Genomic DNA, 18253 nt, shown 5'->3' with positions numbered 1-18253 from the left:
TCCGTACACATGAACGTTGTTACAGACAGACCAATGGTCTGCATGTAAAGAATCACATCATCTAATACTTTGGTCCATAATACAGCTTCGACCCATTATAAGTCAGTAGGAAAAGAGTAGGTGCACAAAACAGACCACATATGAGTTTTCATCCATTTCATATGATTTTTACATGGATACATTATGGTAATTAAAATAGAAAATTGCATTTGACCTTTATTTTTTATTAAATTGTTCATGTAAAACCTGTATGTCACATACATGTAAAAAACGAACAGACAGATGGCACAGGGATACAAAAGACAAGCATATCTATATAATACAGATATGAAAAATGGATCACAATACGGATGCAAAAACATCATTTTTGTTCTGGATGAAAAACTGACGATTTTGCACACGTTTGTTTAGACATATGTATGAGACTTCTACATGCTGTTACTATACAAAACTGATAGCATACAGACAGTTCAGTACTACTGTTTTTTGTCGGTTACATATCTCACACTGGTGACACCTCCATTTCTTAAAAATAAGCTCTAGAGGTAGAGTCTCATGCAGATCAGTGTCCGGCCCACAGCCCTGAACAGGTCATTTGCATATGAAAATTCAAGGAAAATGTGGATTTATTCCAAATAAGACATCAGATCATATATACCAAGGCATCATTTTATTCAGCTTTCCATGACTTACCATACATGCTCAATAAACAGCTTAGGAAGGTTGGTCCTACTGACAGATTCAATCCAACCCCTTCACCTCCAAGCAATTTTCAGTTTTTAGTTTAATTTATTTTATATTTTGATAGATCGGACATTCCTGAATGCAGCAATAACAAATATGTGTAAATTTAGTATTATTAGTGTTTTATTTTTAATGTGGCAAAAGGGAGCTGATTTGAACTTTCGTGATTTTTTAAATTTTTTTAAATATTCTTTAAAGGTTTTTTTTACGGTTTTTAATAGTCCCCTTAGGAAACTTAAAGCTGCAAGCTTCTTATTGCCTGTGCTATACATAGCGGTGCTCCAGCAAGACAGGGGAGCTGATGGACGGGACTTGTGAGGCTTCTAGAGCCGGTGCATGTAAATGATGCTGACAGTGATTAATAATGATATTTAACTGGTTAACAGCCACGGCTGTTAGAGGCACTTAGTGGTTGATTAAATAAGCCTTCAAGTGCAGGAAAATATGTTGGCTCAGCACCAGAGCCTGCATCAAAGGCAAGGACATGGCTGATGACTTAAATATACTGTATGTAATCGGTCGTGAACTTGTTAATACATTTGCGTCACTAGCAGAGCTGGCAAATACTTTGCTCACAGAGTTCTCACACTGAAGTGGCTCTTTCTGAAACATTTTTCCATAGGCACAACTCACCCAGAGTACGTTTATGTGTTTCATTTGCCCCAACACACTTTCAACTCCTGGCTGCAAATCTACCTTTTTTTCTACAGGCTAGTGGGTTTTCCATGCCTTGGACAGTCTGCAAAGGCAATAACCCTTCATAAAGCCTGGAGTGGCACATCGATACATAGTTTTGACTGACCCAACATTACTCTGCCACAGGCAGAAACTCCCTCTTCCTCACATACCCCCTGAAAATGCCCCTAAGTGGCAAGAAGCAGTGGCATATGTATTCTGTGATGCCCTGTATGCATCCAAATACTGATATATATACTATACCTATCCAACTTTATCAAGTGCACCATATGACAAAGTAGTTGCATATAATTTTTTCTTTAGAATTTATTGCAAATGTCTGACTGGTCTGCATTGGGAACAATGTTGCCCACTAAACTGAGAGTTTCTATTTGGTGTTTCCTTTTGAATGCTAACAAGGTTGATATTTTGAGAGCAATCTAGAATGATAGAAAATTAACTTATAAAGGTCATAGCTCAAGCCAGGTCTAACTAGATAATCTTTATAACCACATGCAGCTCACAAACTATATTTTCTCATCTTCTCAAATGACTAAGGGGCTTTAATCATTACTCATGGAGCATTAACTTACACCTCTGACCATTATGTTTAATATTTTGGCTTTTCAACATCTTATGTGTTTTTGGCCTTATGCAACAGATCATCAATTTTGGACTTGTATCTCAAATGAATCTTTTAAAAATAAAGTTGATAGTGTTTAGTTTATCAATAACAGTTCTAAATGTTTGCAAAGGATAAAAGTTGTGAAAAACAGCTACTTACTGCGGGAGGCTGATCTTTAGAAAACAGACCTATTGTTTTTCTGTTCATTTCATGACGGTATTGTGGATGCTCAGTTTCTCCTAAACCAAAAACATAATCTGATGGAAGTCTTGTTGAAATCTGAAGAAACATATCTTCAAATGTCATTCCTGGCAGCTTAGAGTCCCAACTGAAAAAATAAATACAGTGACGATGATACATAGCTACATAGGTTGAAAAAAGATCTAGGTCCATCAAGTTCAACCTTTCTCCACCAATTATGCATTTTGTCTCTAAATTATCTATAACACACAATAATACATGTAAGTTTATAACAAAAATGCAATGGTCAACTGATTTAAACATCTAACAAAAATACCAAAAACTCAGAGGACAAGAAGGGAACAAATGAAAAAAAATTCCCAACAATAGCAGAAGTAAAGCTGTTTACAGTTCAGTGTACCCAAGCAAGATAGATATAATATGATATCTTTGTAAAAATGGAATTGGCATGAAATACCAATAAAAGAGGAATCACCTGTGCTCCTGAAAACCCCCTGACCTACTGTCTCCTTCTTTATTACCCTTTCAATTGAAAGCTCTTGAGGCCAGTGTCCTTCCTCCTTTTTACCAGTCTGTTAGTGTGCTTATCTTATTTTATGTATGAAATATGTATATACACCCTTTTAACATGTTAAGAACCATGCAATTCAGTGTGCTTATAATAAGAATAATAATTTAATTAACTCACTTAGCTCAAAGCCTGAATTTGAAATTAATTTTACCAACACTGTCCAAAATGAAAAACTTTCCTTTGAAGACTTATTGGCATGAAGATGATGGTGGTAAACTTTTTCGATGTGCAAAAAAATAAATAAATTGAAAATTGAAAAATGTAACTTCATTTACTGCATAAACAGCTTTTCACAGCATAAAATGATTAATTTCTCACTGCCAATATTTTAAGCAACAGGCGTAATTTTTGTTCATAATATATGTATGATTCATCTGTTCAGACTCTGCTAAAAAGACCATTTCTTAAAATATATCAGCTGCGCACGTTTCCATCAACATCTCTAATCTGAGTGTCTCAAACATTTGAAACTCAAAGGACAGATGATACAAGCAATAATCCCCCTGGACGGAAGTCTAATTTCTTTTTGTTCTGAATTTGATTAGAAGAGAGAGCCTGACATTTTACAGAGGAATCAATTGTTTTCAAAGCACAAATGAGTTTCTGAGGAAGTGCTTGAAGATATTCCCTTAGGCTCACTAATAGTCCCCTAAAAAAACAGACCTCTCCAAAAAAGTAGCTTAATTAATTTGCTTAACCAAACACATATTATTGAAAGTCCAAATATTTTGACTTTTAACCTCCAAATTAAGTACTTTATAATTATTACTAATAAACCTGACAGATTATAGCTGCCATTGTCACTGTGCCTATGAAGCTATTTTTGGACCCTGCTCTTCAACCTGAAACAATTTTTGGCAGTATATTGTGTGATATGAGAAATATAAATTGCTTTAGCATTCATTTTTACAATTTCTAGATAGGCTTCTCATACATCTGAATATGGTTCTGAAAAAAGGGACAGGGGAAGTCACAGAAATTAGTTAAAAAATTCTGTCACTTGGTTCATGCTGCACAAACCAAGGGCCGCATAAATCAAAGCATGGCTGCACAACTGTAGCCAGATATACTGAAACTCTAGCATTTTAGAAAACAATATAGTTAGAAGAGCCAGCCAGGAACCATAAAAAATGACACTAGTCCAGCACAAGCCCTTGCCAACTTTTCACAGTACTACTCCATGGCGAAAGAGCTGTCAATCACCTGGAGATTGTAGATTAATCTCATTTATTGCTGTGGTATCCTGATGGATTTTCTAATTCCAGAGTATTTCAGACATAAATATACATGGAAGCAATCATGGAACAAGGCCCTGATTTATGCTGCTCACTGTATTGGCTGCATGAATTAGGTGACAGGTTCCCTTTAATAAATGTGTTAGCTTAATTGAAGCATTATGGTTGCAGGTTTTTAAAAGGACTATCCCTTTTATCTTTATTTTAACCCCTTTCCAACATGTGGCATAATAGCACTCCCATGCCAGATTCTCCCTGTTTGATGCATGCCCTGGCACTGAGTTTGCACCTTTCTGGGCACATGACTGCTTATCTCTACAGCTGACATGTGCCCGCAACAGCTGCGGGTGGAATCACATTCCACCCTTGGCTGTTGACTTGCGAGCAATGTGCAATATGTACAGTACTGATCTCTCTAAGATGATTTACTGCCATCTTTGCATAAAGGGGGTGAAGGTAGGGATTTATTTTTTTATATAATTAATTATAATGTCAATCTCTTATAGCGACATTTAACTCGCATTTACAAGACGCGTGCTGCTAATCCCTCCCATCGGTGACCCCGTCATACAGTCATATGTTAAAGTTTGGGCACCCCTATTAATGTTAACCTTTTTTCTTTATAATAATTTTGGTTTTTGCAACAGCTATTTCAGTTTCATATATCTAATAACTGATGGACTCAGTTATATTTCTGGATTCAAATGAGGTTTATTGTACTAACAGAAAATGTGCAATCTGCATTTAAACAAAATTTGACCAGTGCAAAAGTATGGGCACCTCAACATAAAAGTGACATTAATATTTCGTAGATCCTCCTTTTGCAAAAATAACAGCCTCTAGTCGCTTACTGTAGCTATTAATGAGTTCCTGGATCCTGGATGAAGGTATTTGTGAACATTCCTGTTTACAAAACAATTCCAGTTCAGTTAAGTTTGATGGTCGCCGAGCATGGACAGCCCGCTTCAAATCATCCCACAGATGTTCAATGATATTCAGGTCTGGGGACTGGGATGGCCATTCCAGAACATTGTAATTGTTCCTCTGCATGAATGCCTGAGTAGATTTGGAGCGGTGTTTTGGATCATTGTCTTGCTGAAATATCCATCCCTTGCGTAACTTCAACTTCGTCATTGATTCTTGCACATTATTGTCAAGAATCTGCTGATACTGAGTTGAATCCATGCGACCCTCAACTTTAACAAGATTCCCAGTGCTGGCATTGGCCACACAGCCCCAAAGCATGATGGAACCTCCATCAAATTTTACTGTGGGTAGCAAGTGTTTTTCTTGGAATGCTGTGTTTTTTAGCCTCCATGCATAACGCCTTTTTGGATGACCAAACAACTCAATCTTTGTTTCATCAGTCCACAGGACCTTCTTCCAAAATGTAACTGGCTTGTCCAAATGTGCTTTTGCATACCTCAGGCGACTCTGTTTGTGGCGTGCTTGCAGAAACGGCTTCTTTCGCATCACTCTCCCATACAGCTTCTCCTTGTGCAAAATGCGCTGTATTGCTGACCGATGCACAGTGACACCATCTGCAGCAAGATGATGCTGCAGGTCTTTGGAGGTGGTCTGTGGATTGTCCTTGACTGTTCTCACCATTCTTCTTCTCTGCCTTTCTGATATTTTTCTTGGCCTGCCACTTCTGGGCTTAACAAGAACTGAACCTGTGTTTTTCCATTTCCTTACTATGTTCCTCACAGTGGAAACTGACAGGTTAAATCTCTGAGACAACTTTTTGTATCCTTCCCCTGAAAAGCTATGTTGAATAATCTTTGTTTTCAGATCATTTGAGAGTTGTTTTGAGGAGCCCATGATGCCACTCTTCATAGGAGAATCAAATAGGAGAACTACTTGCAAGTGGCCACCTTAAATACCTTTTCTCATGATTTGATACACCTGGCTATAAAGTTCAAAGCTCAATGAGGTTACAAAACCAATTTAGTGCTTCAGGAAGTCAGTAAAAAGTAGTTAGGAGTGTTCAAATCAAGAAAATGATAAGGGTGCCCATACTTTTGCACCGGTCAAATTTTGTTTAAATGCAGATTGCACATTTTCTGTTAGTACAATAAACCTCATTTGAATCCAGAAATATAACTGAGTCCATCAGTTATTAGGTATATGAAACTGAAATAGCTGTTGCAAAAACCAAAATTGTTATAAAGAAAAAGGTTAACATTAATAGGGGTGCCCAAACTTTAACATATGACTGTATGATTGTGGATCCCCGATGGGTCGGCATGACAATCAGAGGTCTGCAGAAGACTTCTATGGTTGTCATTGCCAGATTAATATGAGTGCTGACCCATGGTCGGCGCTCATAACAAGTGAGCATTTCTGGTACACCCAGGTGATCTGATTATCACCTGTGTGGAACAGATTCAATCAAAGTACTGCAGCTTCTTTTCTCCCATGGAGAATATTGAAGCATGCAAAAAGTAAAATGTTTTCAAAAATATTAAAAAAAATTAAAATATAAATGTTCAAAACACCCCCCATTTGCCCCATTCAGAATAAAACAACGAAAAATCAAATATTCATATATTTGGTATTGTCGCATTCAGAATTGCCCAATCTATCAATATAAAAAAAACCCGCTCGCTAAACAGTGTAGCAATAAAAAAAAATTAAATGCCTGAATTACGCTTTTTGTTTACTGCTACATTGCAATAAAATGCAACAACTGTCGATCAAAAGATCGCATTTACATCAAAGAGGTATGAATAAAAATGGCAGTTCGGCGCACAAAAAATAAGCTTTTACCCAGCCGCAGTTCATGAAAAATGGAGAAGCTACCGGTCTTGAAAACATTTTTGTTTTCACGTGACATATTTTACTTCATGATAGTAGTAACATTTGTTCAATATAACTTCAGCTTATTTCTGAAAATATCTGAAATTTGGCAAAAATGTGGCAATTTTCAAACTTTTAAGAGTTATGTCACACAACATAGTTAATAAATAACATTTCCCACATATCTACTTTGCATCAGCACAGTTTTCAAATATTTTTTGTTAGGAAGTTAGAAGGGATAAAAGTTGATCAGCAATTTCTCATTTTTCCCAAAAAAATTTGCAAAACCATTTTTTACGGATCACATCACATTTGAAGTGACTTTGAGGGGCCTATATGACAGAACATATCCAAAATTGACTCCATTATAAAACTGCACCCATCATTGTGTTAGAAAACACATTCAAGAAGTTCATTAACTCTTCAGGTGCTTCACAGGAATCAATGGAATGTGGAAGGAAAAAATGAAAGTTTTACTTTTTCCCACAAAAATGTTACTTTAGTCCCAAATTTTTCATTTTTACAAGGGAAACAGGAGAAAATTCACCATAAAATATGCTGTGCAATTTCTCCTCAGTATGCTCATATCCCATATGTAGTGGAAAGTTACTGTTTGGTGCATGGCAAGCCTTGGAAGGGAAGGATAAACACAGGACAAATAAGGAACCATTGATACAAATCTGCCATGCACGCTCCAAACCATGTGGAGAAGTCGTAAGCAAAGCATTCAAAAAAAGAACACTCCAAAACTGACTATCATTCACATATGAGAAAAATATGGAGTATAAGTTCAAAAGTTATAAAAAGGTATAAATATATTGAGCATAACCTCATAATAACATTAATATTGATACATGTGACATACTATAGTGTAACAGTACAAAAGACATATTCAGAAGAGAGATCAGGTAGAAAACGGCATGTGAACCAAATTGTACCACATTATTAATGGAGTAAAGTGCTTAGTGCAATCTTATCATGTAGGAAAAAGGGCAAAACAGGAGGGTGGTAAATAGAAGTAATAGTCATGCCTAGGGCAAAAATGCCCTATAAATATAAAGCCATCCCATGTCCTAATGTTCCTTACCCATGATGTGGTATATCTGGATGCACGCTGTGCAGTACGCGTGCCATACAACACTGTAGCCTGCCAACTAGATGTATTAGAGCTAGACCCGGAGCGGGACAAATGGATTATTATCTTCTCTGTGGACAGGTGAGGAATATAGATGTTTATTATTTTAATGCTGCCATGGATACAATGGCTTCTGTGGACTGGGTGATGACATGAGTATGGTTTAATTAGTCTGTGTTATTCTGTCAGGTAAAGGTTACCTGAGTTCAAACTACTGGGACAAATGGTAGCCAGACTGTTGAATATCAGAGTGCCGAATACCAGACTCACGGCTGTTCATTAGCCAGCACTGGCACTTGCAAAGCAAGAGAAACAGCTGCTATGAACTCAGGTGACCTTAATGTTCTTGTTGACAATGAAAAAAGTAATTGAAAAAACATGTTGGAATCCCTCAGATTTTTCATAATTAGCAGAGGGAAAGCTAACGGCTGGTGGCTCATGTTAATATTCTGATAAAGAGACAATATTCGTAAATGTTCCCAGGCTACTGAGATCAGTTCCCAGCTGTATACTTAGCCTTTCCTGGTTATTAAAATAGGGGTCCCCACAAAAGATGACTTAGAGTTTCCTTGTATTTTTCATAACCAGCCAGGCAAAACTGACAGCTGTGAGCTGCATCCCTCACCTGTCAGCTTCAACAAGGCTGGTTACCAAGAAAAGAGAGGTAAGCATGTTGTATTTTTAAATTATTTAAACAAATATTTTAAAAAACAGCATGAGTCCCCCCATTTTTGACAATCAGCCAAGCTAAAGCTGGCAGTTGGGGCTGGTATTTCCAGGCTGATAAGGGACCATGGGTATTGGTTGCACCAAATCTGGTGCTTTATCCACTTTTTCTCAACTGCCCTGAGGCAGTGGCAAGTAGGGTTCATATTTGTGGGGTTGATGTGGTTTAGGTGAGGGATATGGTTGTTTTTTATTTTTTTACAGGTGACCATGGCTTTAGTGGAATGGGTGATGACGTGGGTATGGTTTAATTTAGATTCATTAAAGGAGTTTGTTCTTTCAATTAAATGACTTTATTCTGACTGTGTGATTATTTACAATATAGGATTAAAAAGGATAGGAATTGTGTAGACACCTATCAACTACTAAACCATGGGCTTTATGTCACCGGAAAATAAAAAGGTGACATCAACCCCACAAATATGAATCCCACTAGCGACCACCACAGGGCAAGTGGGAATAGCCGGACAAAGAGCCTGAATGGATGCATCTAATAGATGCACACTTTTTGGAGTGGCTGAGGTGTGCTATTTTTAGGCTGTGGGGCCAATATCCTAACCTTAACTTTAGCCTAACCTTAACTTTAGCATAACCCTAACTCTAACTTTAAGCCTAACCCTAACCCTAGCTTTAGGCCTAACCTAACCCTAACTTTAGCCTGACCTTAACTCTAACTTTAGCCTAACACTAACCCAAACTCAATTTTTCTATTTTTTTAATTTATAGCAAGATCGCTAACTGACACAGCTGTTGCCAGCACCAATTGTCACACTGTTTCTTCTCTATCTCCTGTCAGTGAGAGATCAGAGGAGAAACAGCATTTTTATGAGGCAATATGCCTAGGAACGTTTGTTGCTACAACAAACTTTCCCAGTGTTTACTATTATTTGCTGGTTTGACACTGAAGTCATCAGGACCTGAACTAATCAGGTCTTGATGAGGTCAGAGTCAAAGCCAGCATTCTGCACCAGAATCCCCATGTTGCAAGGTACATGGGGGTCCCGATCAGAAATAAAATGCTGACCATAAAAAGAATTCAGGCGCTGCAAAAAGTCCAGCTAGCGCTGACATTTATCTACCGTCGGCGGTTGTGAAGCAGTTTTAGATAAAGTGGACAATCCTTTTGAGAGACAAGGTTACACAGGGTGGGCCAGTTATATGGATGCACCTAACTGAAAAGGGAATGGTTGGTGATATCAACTTACTGTTTGTGGCACATTAATATACAGGAGGGGGGAACTTTTCAAGATGAGTGGTGACCATGGTGGCCATTTTGAAGTTGGCCCTTTTGGATCCAACTTTATTTTTTCCAATGGGAAGAGGGCATGTGACACAGCAAACTTATTTAGAATTTCACAAGAAAAACAATGGTGTGCATGGTTTTAAAGTCACTTTATTCTTTCATAAGTTATTTACAAGTTTATAACCACTTATAAAATGTGTTCAAAGTGCTGCCTATTGTGTTGGATTGTCAATGCAACCCTCGTCTCCCACTCTGGACACACTAATAGCAACACCACAGAAGAAATGATAGCACAGGCTTTTAGTATCCGCTGTTTCAGATGCTGCACATCTCATATCCTCACAGCATAAACAATTGGCTTCACATTTTATAAGTGATCATAAACTTGTAAAAAACTCATGAAAGGATAGCTATGTTAAAAACAAGCAAACCATTGTTTTTCATGAAAGGATGGCTATGTTAAAAACAAGCACACCATTGTTTTTCTTGCAAAATTCTCAATAAGTTTGATGTGTCACATGATCTTCTTCCCTTTGGAAAAAATAAAGTTGGATTCAATATGGCCGACTTCAAAATGGCCACCATTGTCATCACCCATCTTGAAAAGTTTTCCCCTCCCATATACTAATGTGCCACAAACAGGAAGTAAATATCACCAACCATTCTCATTTTATTTAGGTGTATCCATATAAATGGCCCACTCTGTATAATATTGCATATTAAAAATTGAATGCTGTCCCTACTTTTGATTATTAATTTTGAAAATTTGTAAATGTATATAATGCAAAGTTTATTAAATATCGTATTATGCACAAGGTAAATATTTAGCAAACGGTAGCTTCACACTCAGTGGGTTATGGTACTAGGGTTCACCATGGGGGTTTGCTTCATTATGGGATGCAAGACATTACTTGCAAATGTCAAGTTAAAAGGAATCTGTCATTAGCTTCATGCTGACAGAATTGCATTAAGCATGAATCACAGCCTGGATGAGTGACTGCAGACAGAAACATTTTATTCTAAATTTCTGTAGTAATTCACAGAAAACATAATGTGGAAAACTGGCCAGGGAATAGAGGGCGAGATCTAACTAATAAGCAGTATTTTCCAACTGTGCTCCAGTTGATTGAAAGGTCATACCAATATATGAACATAGGAAGTGTTGATTAACTTGGGTGGAGAGAAATAATCCAGGAATTGCATCAGACTAGTAAGGTCCCTCCCCCTAGTCCGCAGTCAGCGTTCCAAACTCTTACCCTGATTTATTAATACTGGCGCTTCATACACAAGTATTAATGATGTGCGTACAGGAATAAAATGTGCCGAAATTCATTAAGTGGCACACTTCACTTAATTAATTTGGTGCATTTTATCAGTGGCATGCACCTTGCCAGAAATGTTGTTACAGTCAGGAAAACCACTATTAATTCATTTTATGAATGAATGTAGTTGTATCATCTTCCAGCCTTGCTCCTCCCGTGTTCCTCTTAATTTGATAAAACTGCCTGAAATTGCTGTGTTTACTCCAAAAGTAAAAGAAAACCTCATAGAGTTAAAACTATTCAAAGTGTTTTATGCCTTTGTTTGGCATAAGCACTCTAATGAATTAGGGCCAATTTCTTGTCATATGATGAGTATTTCAGGTTTTGATGTTGCAATTTTTTTTCATTTACAGTATTTTCACTTGTGATTTTTACATGCACAGAAGAATATTTAGAATTGAGAGTCCTCATTGGTTGATACCTTTTAATTCATTTATTTTATTTTTTTTTATATAGCGCTAACATATTCCACAGCACTTCACATTTTGCACACGTTATCATCACTGACCCCGATGGGGCTCACAATCTAAATTCTCTATCAGTATGTCTTTGGAATGTGGGAGGAAACCGGAGTACCAGGAGGAAACCCACGCAAACTCCTTGCAGATGTTGTCCTTGGTGGAATTCGAACCCTGGACTCCAGCGCTGAAAGGCTGCAGTGCTATCCACTGAGCCAACATGCTGCCCATATGGCTAACTGAAAAGATGGTAACACATAGCAAGCTTTTAAGATAACTCAGGTGTCTTCATCAGGCTAGACTAATATAACATCTGAAGAATCACATATTTATACACAAAACAGCACAGAAATAATGCAATAGATAAGACAAGTGATGTGAAGTGGAATCATCATTATGGGAGAGGGATAAACATAAAGTTTGGAACAGTTCATAGGTAAAGAGTGTGAAAGTCTTATTGCCCTCTGATTGTGGTTTAGTTCTATGTTGTGTGATGAGCCCAGAAGGTCTGAAGAGCAAATTCCTTAATTGATGTAAAAAGACATAAATTCATACAGCACATTTATTCCTGCACTGAGTGTGTCAAAAGTTGTCATAAATTTGTACTCTCAGACTTTTCTGTCTCTCTGAGACTGGAAGTTACCTTTTAATACAAGTAATTTAATGTCCATCATGCTATGCGGATACAAAAATGTTTTGCCACAGGTAGATCCATTCTTTTTTCTCTTATTGTGTGGCCATGAGAATTCATCCTTGTTCTCAGTTTTTACCCAGTCTCCCCCTCATACAGACCCCCAGTTTGACATTTAGTACAAATGATTAGGTACACCACATTAGATGTGATGCAGCTGAAAGTACCTGGGATCTTGTAGTCCTGTAGTCTTCATTGTATTTGACTTTGACAAAAGTTTATTGATACACTATAGTCATGTGAGGATTACATGTGCTTGTGTGTTTGCACCGTAGAAAGGCACAAAAAATTCTTATGCATTTTTTACCTGCAGATTTTACCCATGTAATCCATTTCTATGTTTAAAACCAGCACAAAAAATCCAGCGTACTGATAGAGAAATGGACATGTTGTGAATTTCAAACAAGCAACACAGGTTAGTTTAATCAGTGTTAAAAAAAGCAAAGAGGGTTTGAGATTTCTATAAATCCCATTCTTTTCGCTAGAACTATAAAAAGAGGAATTGGAGCTCGTGGGAGATCATTTGTATATTCCTGGTGCATTCTGGGAAGAGTGAAGAGTTGCTGTGAGTCTGAGGATCTTATGGTGTAGCTGGATTGAATTGCTTGGAGGAAATCATCAAATCTTAATGGTAGTTCCACAGAAATTTGTTTTGTTTAATATGGAGATTGCCCACTTGGTGTGCTGCAATGTGTACTATATGTTTACAGACCTGCCAGAGAAAAAGATAAACTTTACATGCCAGAACAGTGATACTGCAGAAGATAATGAAAGAGTAAAAAATCTTTTCCGAATGTTCAAAAGTACCTTTCAATGTACATGCAGAAGAAGAAAATTCGAAGCATGTGACCCAAAGAAGCAGGAGGATGAGGAGGCAGTCAGCACCCATACCACTGAAGAACCGCTCCCAGGTCAACTATGAAGATGTACATCAAAAAAATCCTTTGTCCACAAAGAACACTCCAATATGAAAACAGAAGCATCTTGAAGCGAGAAAAAAAGTGCTGTGGTGAAGAAGTAAAGGAGAGTGGTGGTCGTGGAGGATTCCCTAATGAGAGGAAAAGAAGTCACTATCTGTCGACCAGACATTATTTCACAAGAAGCGTCCTGTCTTCCATTTGTCTGGTGGGGTATCAATGCTAAAGATGACATTGACTACTCATTTCTATTAATAAATATAGGAACAAATGACACAGCAAGAATGGACCTGGAAACTATGGGCAGAAACTTTGAAGACTTAGGCCAGAAAGTAAAGGAACTGGGAGCTCAGGTTATGCTCTTATTCATCCTCCCAGTGGATGGACATGGACCAAGGTGATTGATCATGACTCTACAGAAGAACAACTGGCTATGTTGATGGTGCAGTGAGCAACGTTTTGGGTTTCTTGACCATGAAGTGAATTGCCTGTATGATGAACACCTTGTTAGAGATGGTTTGCATCTTACAAAAACAGGAAAACACATATTTGGTTGACGCCTTGCTGCACTCATCAAGAGATTTCAGCTAGAGCAATATGGGATGTGAAATATTCAGCCTGCAAGAAATATGAATCTAATGAATTCTTTTGAGAACCCTGCTATTAGAAGTGGAAAGTAAGAACAAAAACATCAAACTCTGAATGAAACTAGGGAAGCAAAACAAACCAACTAAAAACTAAAATGTGTGTATACAAATGCACAGAGCATGGGAAACAAACAAGGAGAATTTGAGCTGCTAACACAGGAAGACAGATGTGATGTCATAGGCATCACTGAAGCTTGGTGAGATGATACACATGCTTAGAATACAAACCTTGAAGGCTACAACTTATTTATTAGAAGCAGGATTAACAATAAGGAAGGAGGTGTTGCATTGTATGTTAGGAAAATGTATATCTTCACAGAGATAGAAGCTTCAGAGACTGGTAGCTCTGTGGAAACTGTTTGGGTAAGAATTCAAGGAAAGAAGAGCAGAAAGGACATGCTTAAAGATATTTCCTATAGGCCATCTGGACAAACTTTAAATATGGATGAACTATTGCTATATCAGATCTCTCTATTCTCAAAAAAGTATGACATATTGATCTTGGGAGATTTTAACTATCCGGATATTTGCGAATCTCTCTCTGGCAAAAGTACTGGACCCAGAAAATTCTTATCTCATCTTGCTGACAACTTTATCTTTCAAAAGGTAAAAGAGACAAAAAGAGGATCTGCAACCTTAGACCCAGTTCTTACCAACAGATAGGATATGGTTGAGGAAGAAAGTGTGGCTGGGAATTTATGAGACAGTGATCATGGCTATGCTCAAATTTTGGATTACAAGAGGAGGAAGACCTGAAAGGACTCAGACTTTAAGGTTGGACTTCATAAAGGCAGATTTTAATGGACTCAGAAAGAGGGTAGAAAAGATCCAATGGTTGGATGTTCTAAAGGACAGAAATGTTCAAGAAGGATGGAATATTTTGCTAAATGATATTCTCACTGCACATTTGGCAACAATTCTGAAAAGAAGAAAGAATTGGAAGCATTTAAAAAGACCAAGGTGGATGAACACAGAATTTAATCACTTATTAAAATGAAAAAAAAACTAAACATTTATCAAATGGAATGAAGGGGGTACATCTAAAGAAGAATGCTGTTTGCATTGAATGCAGGGCAAGAGTTAGAAGAGCTAAAGCCAGTAATGAAGTAAGACTTGCAAGTGAGACCAATGGTAGCAAAAAAGGATTTTGGAGGTATGACAAAAGCAAAATAAAAGTTAAAGATGCTACAGGATGTTTACAGGATAAAAAGGGTGAAATAGTCAAAAAAGTAGTTGAGTGGAAGGCTGAACTTTTAAATTCCTTTTGTGCATCTGTTTCCTCTAAGAAAGATAATGTGACATCAACTGATCTTCATGGTGTAATCAATGGAATAAAAAAATCCTCTCTATCCATAAACAGAGAGATGGCGAGTAGAGTTGAGCGAAACGGGTCGAAAAATTTCAAAAGTCGCCGACTTTTGGCAAAGTTGGGTTTCATGAAACGAAACCCGACCCTAGGATGAGGTCGGCCACGAGGTCGGTGACTTACGCACCAAAGTCGCGCTTCAAAAGTTTGTTTTGCGCTCTTTTTCAGCCAATCAGGATCCACGGACACTGTGGGCAACGTGATGACATAGGCACGGGTCACCACCATCTTTCAGAAGGGCATGCAAATGATTGGCTTGCTTTGGTGGGCGTCACAGGGGGTATAAAAGGGCGTGTACGCCGACCGCCATCTTACTTCTGCCGATCTTAGTATAGGGAGAGGTTGCTGCTGATTCTGTAGGGAGAGCGTTAGGCAGGGAAGAAGGCAAAAGAACTGCTTCTGCTGCTAGCGATTTGGCCTGCACAACACACAAGTCACTGTGTGTGCAGTGCAAGGGGAGGCTATATTGTGGTGTATCAGTGGTGTTGGTTGTTGGGCTGCCTTCTAAGGCTTCCTGACACGCTGGCATTGCTGTTTACCCACTGCTCCGCAAACTGCTTTTTTAAAAGCAATCCAATCTCCCTTATCCTCTAGTCACTTTTGTCACAGCTGTGCCATCGAGCGTGTCACATAGCGCTCAGATATCAGTGGGCCTCACACAATCTACAAGTGTCCAGTGTCCAAAAGTGTACGCAGAGATTCAAAATCTCCATTATCCTCTCGTCACTTTGGTCACAGGCAGCTGTGCCATCGAGCGTGTCACATAGCGCTCAGATATCAGTGGGCCTCACACAATCTACAAGTGTCCAGTGTCCAAAAGTGTACGCAGAGATTCAAAATCTCCATTATCCTCTCGTCACTTTGGTCACAGGCAGCTGTGCCATCGAGCGTGTCACATAGCGCTCAGATAGCAGTGGGCCTCACACCATCCACAAGTGTCCAGTGTCCAAAAGTGTACGCAGAGATTCAAAATCTCCATTATCCTCTCGTCACTTTGGTCACAGGGAGCTGTGCCATCGAGCGTGTCATATAGCGCTCAGATATCAGTGGGCCTCACACAATCTACAAGTGTCCAGTGTCCAAAAGTGTACGCAGAGATTCAAAATCTCCATTATCCTCTCGTCACTTTGGTCACAGGCAGCTGTGCCATCGAGCGTGTCACATAGCGCTCAGATATCAGTGGGCCTCACACAATCTACAAGTGTCCAGTGTCCAAAAGTGTACGCAGAGATTCAAAATCTCCATTATCCTCTCGTCACTTTGGTCACAGGCAGCTGTGCCATCGAGCGTGTCACATAGTGCTCAGATAGCAGTGGGCCTCACACCATCCACAAGTGTCCAGTGTCCAAAAGTGTACGCAGAGATTCAAAATCTCCATTATCCTCTCGTCACTTTGGTCACAGGCAGCTGTGCCATCGAGCGTGTCACATAGCGCTCAGATATCATTGGGCCTCACACAATCTACAAGTGTCCAGTGTCCAAAAGTGTACGCAGAGATTCAAAATCTCCATTATCCTCTCGTCACTTTGGTCACAGGCAGCTGTGCCATCGAGCGTGTCACATAGCGCTCAGATATCAGTGGGCCTCACACAATCTACAAGTGTCCAGTGTCCAAAAGTGTACGCAGAGATTCAAAATCTCCATTATCCTCTCGTCACTTTGGTCACAGGCAGCTGTGCCATCGAGCGTGTCACATAGCGCTCAGATAACAGTGGGCCTCACACAATCTACAAGTGTCCAGTGTCCAAAAGTGTACGCAGAGATTCAAAATCTCCATTATCCTCTCGTCACTTTGGTCACAGGCAGCTGTGCCATCGAGCGTGTCACATAGCGCTCAGATATCAGTGGGCCTCACACAATCTACAAGTGTCCAGTGTCCAAAAGTGTACGCAGAGATTCAAAATCTCCATTATCCTCTCGTCACTTTGGTCACAGGCAGCTGTGCCATCGAGCGTGTCACATAGCGCTCAGATATCAGTAGGCCTCACACAATCTACAAGTGTCCAGTGTCCAAAAGTGTACGCAGAGATTCAAAATCTCCATTATCCTCTCGTCACTTTGGTCACAGGCAGCTGTGCCATCGAGCGTGTCACATAGCGCTCAGATATCAGTGGGCCTCACACAATCTACAAGTGTCCAGTGTCCAAAAGTGTACGCAGAGATTCAAAATCTCCATTATCCTCTCGTCACTTTGGTCACAGGCAGCTGTGCCATCGAGCGTGTCACATAGCGCTCAGATATCAGTAGGCCTCACACAATCTACAAGTGTCCAGTGTCCAAAAGTGTACGCAGAGATTCAAAATCTCCATTATCCTCTCGTCACTTTGGTCACAGGCAGCTGTGCCATCGAGCGTGTCACATAGCGCTCAGATATCAGTGGGCCTCACACAATCTACAAGTGTCCAGTGTCCAAAAGTGTACGCAGAGATTCAAAATCTCCATTATCCTCTCGTCACTTTGGTCACAGGCAGCTGTGCCATCGAGCGTGTCACATAGCGCTCAGATATCAGTGGGCCTCACACAATCTACAAGTGTCCAGTGTCCAAAAGTGTATGCAGAGATTCAAAATCTCCATTATCCTCTCGTCACTTTGGTCACAGGCAGCTGTGCCATCGAGCGTGTCACATAGCGCTCAGATATCAGTGGGCCTCACACAATCTACAAGTGTCCAGTGTCCAAAAGTGTACTCAGAGATTCAAAATCTCCATTATCCTCTCGTCACTTTGGTCACAGGCAGCTGTGCCATCGAGCGTGTCACATAGCGCTCAGATATCAGTAGGCCTCACACAATCTACAAGTGTCCAGTGTCCAAAAGTGTACGCAGAGATTCAAAATCTCCATTATCCTCTCGTCACTTTGGTCACAGGCAGCTGTGCCATCGAGCGTGTCACATAGCGC

At 39.3% G+C, this 18253-nt stretch overlaps 1 protein-coding gene across 1 annotated transcript in view; it reads right to left on the bottom strand.

Annotated features, from left to right (window-relative positions):
• Nucleotides 1-18253, bottom strand: part of SI (sucrase-isomaltase) — a 511413-nt gene that overhangs the window by 166129 nt on the left and 327031 nt on the right. The window contains exon 29 of the mRNA XM_073578947.1: nucleotides 2204-2372. Within this exon, the coding sequence (XP_073435048.1) occupies nucleotides 2204-2372 (169 nt within the window). The remainder of the gene's footprint in view (nucleotides 1-2203; nucleotides 2373-18253) is intronic.

Source organism: Dendrobates tinctorius, unplaced genomic scaffold, assembly GCF_039654945.1.
Source record: "Dendrobates tinctorius isolate UK_male_01 unplaced genomic scaffold, ASM3965494v1 ptg000060l, whole genome shotgun sequence".
Taxonomy (NCBI): Eukaryota; Metazoa; Chordata; class Amphibia; order Anura; family Dendrobatidae; genus Dendrobates; species Dendrobates tinctorius.
The sequence above is the reverse complement of the archived record's forward strand: the minus strand, read 5'-3'. Positions and strand labels throughout refer to the sequence as shown.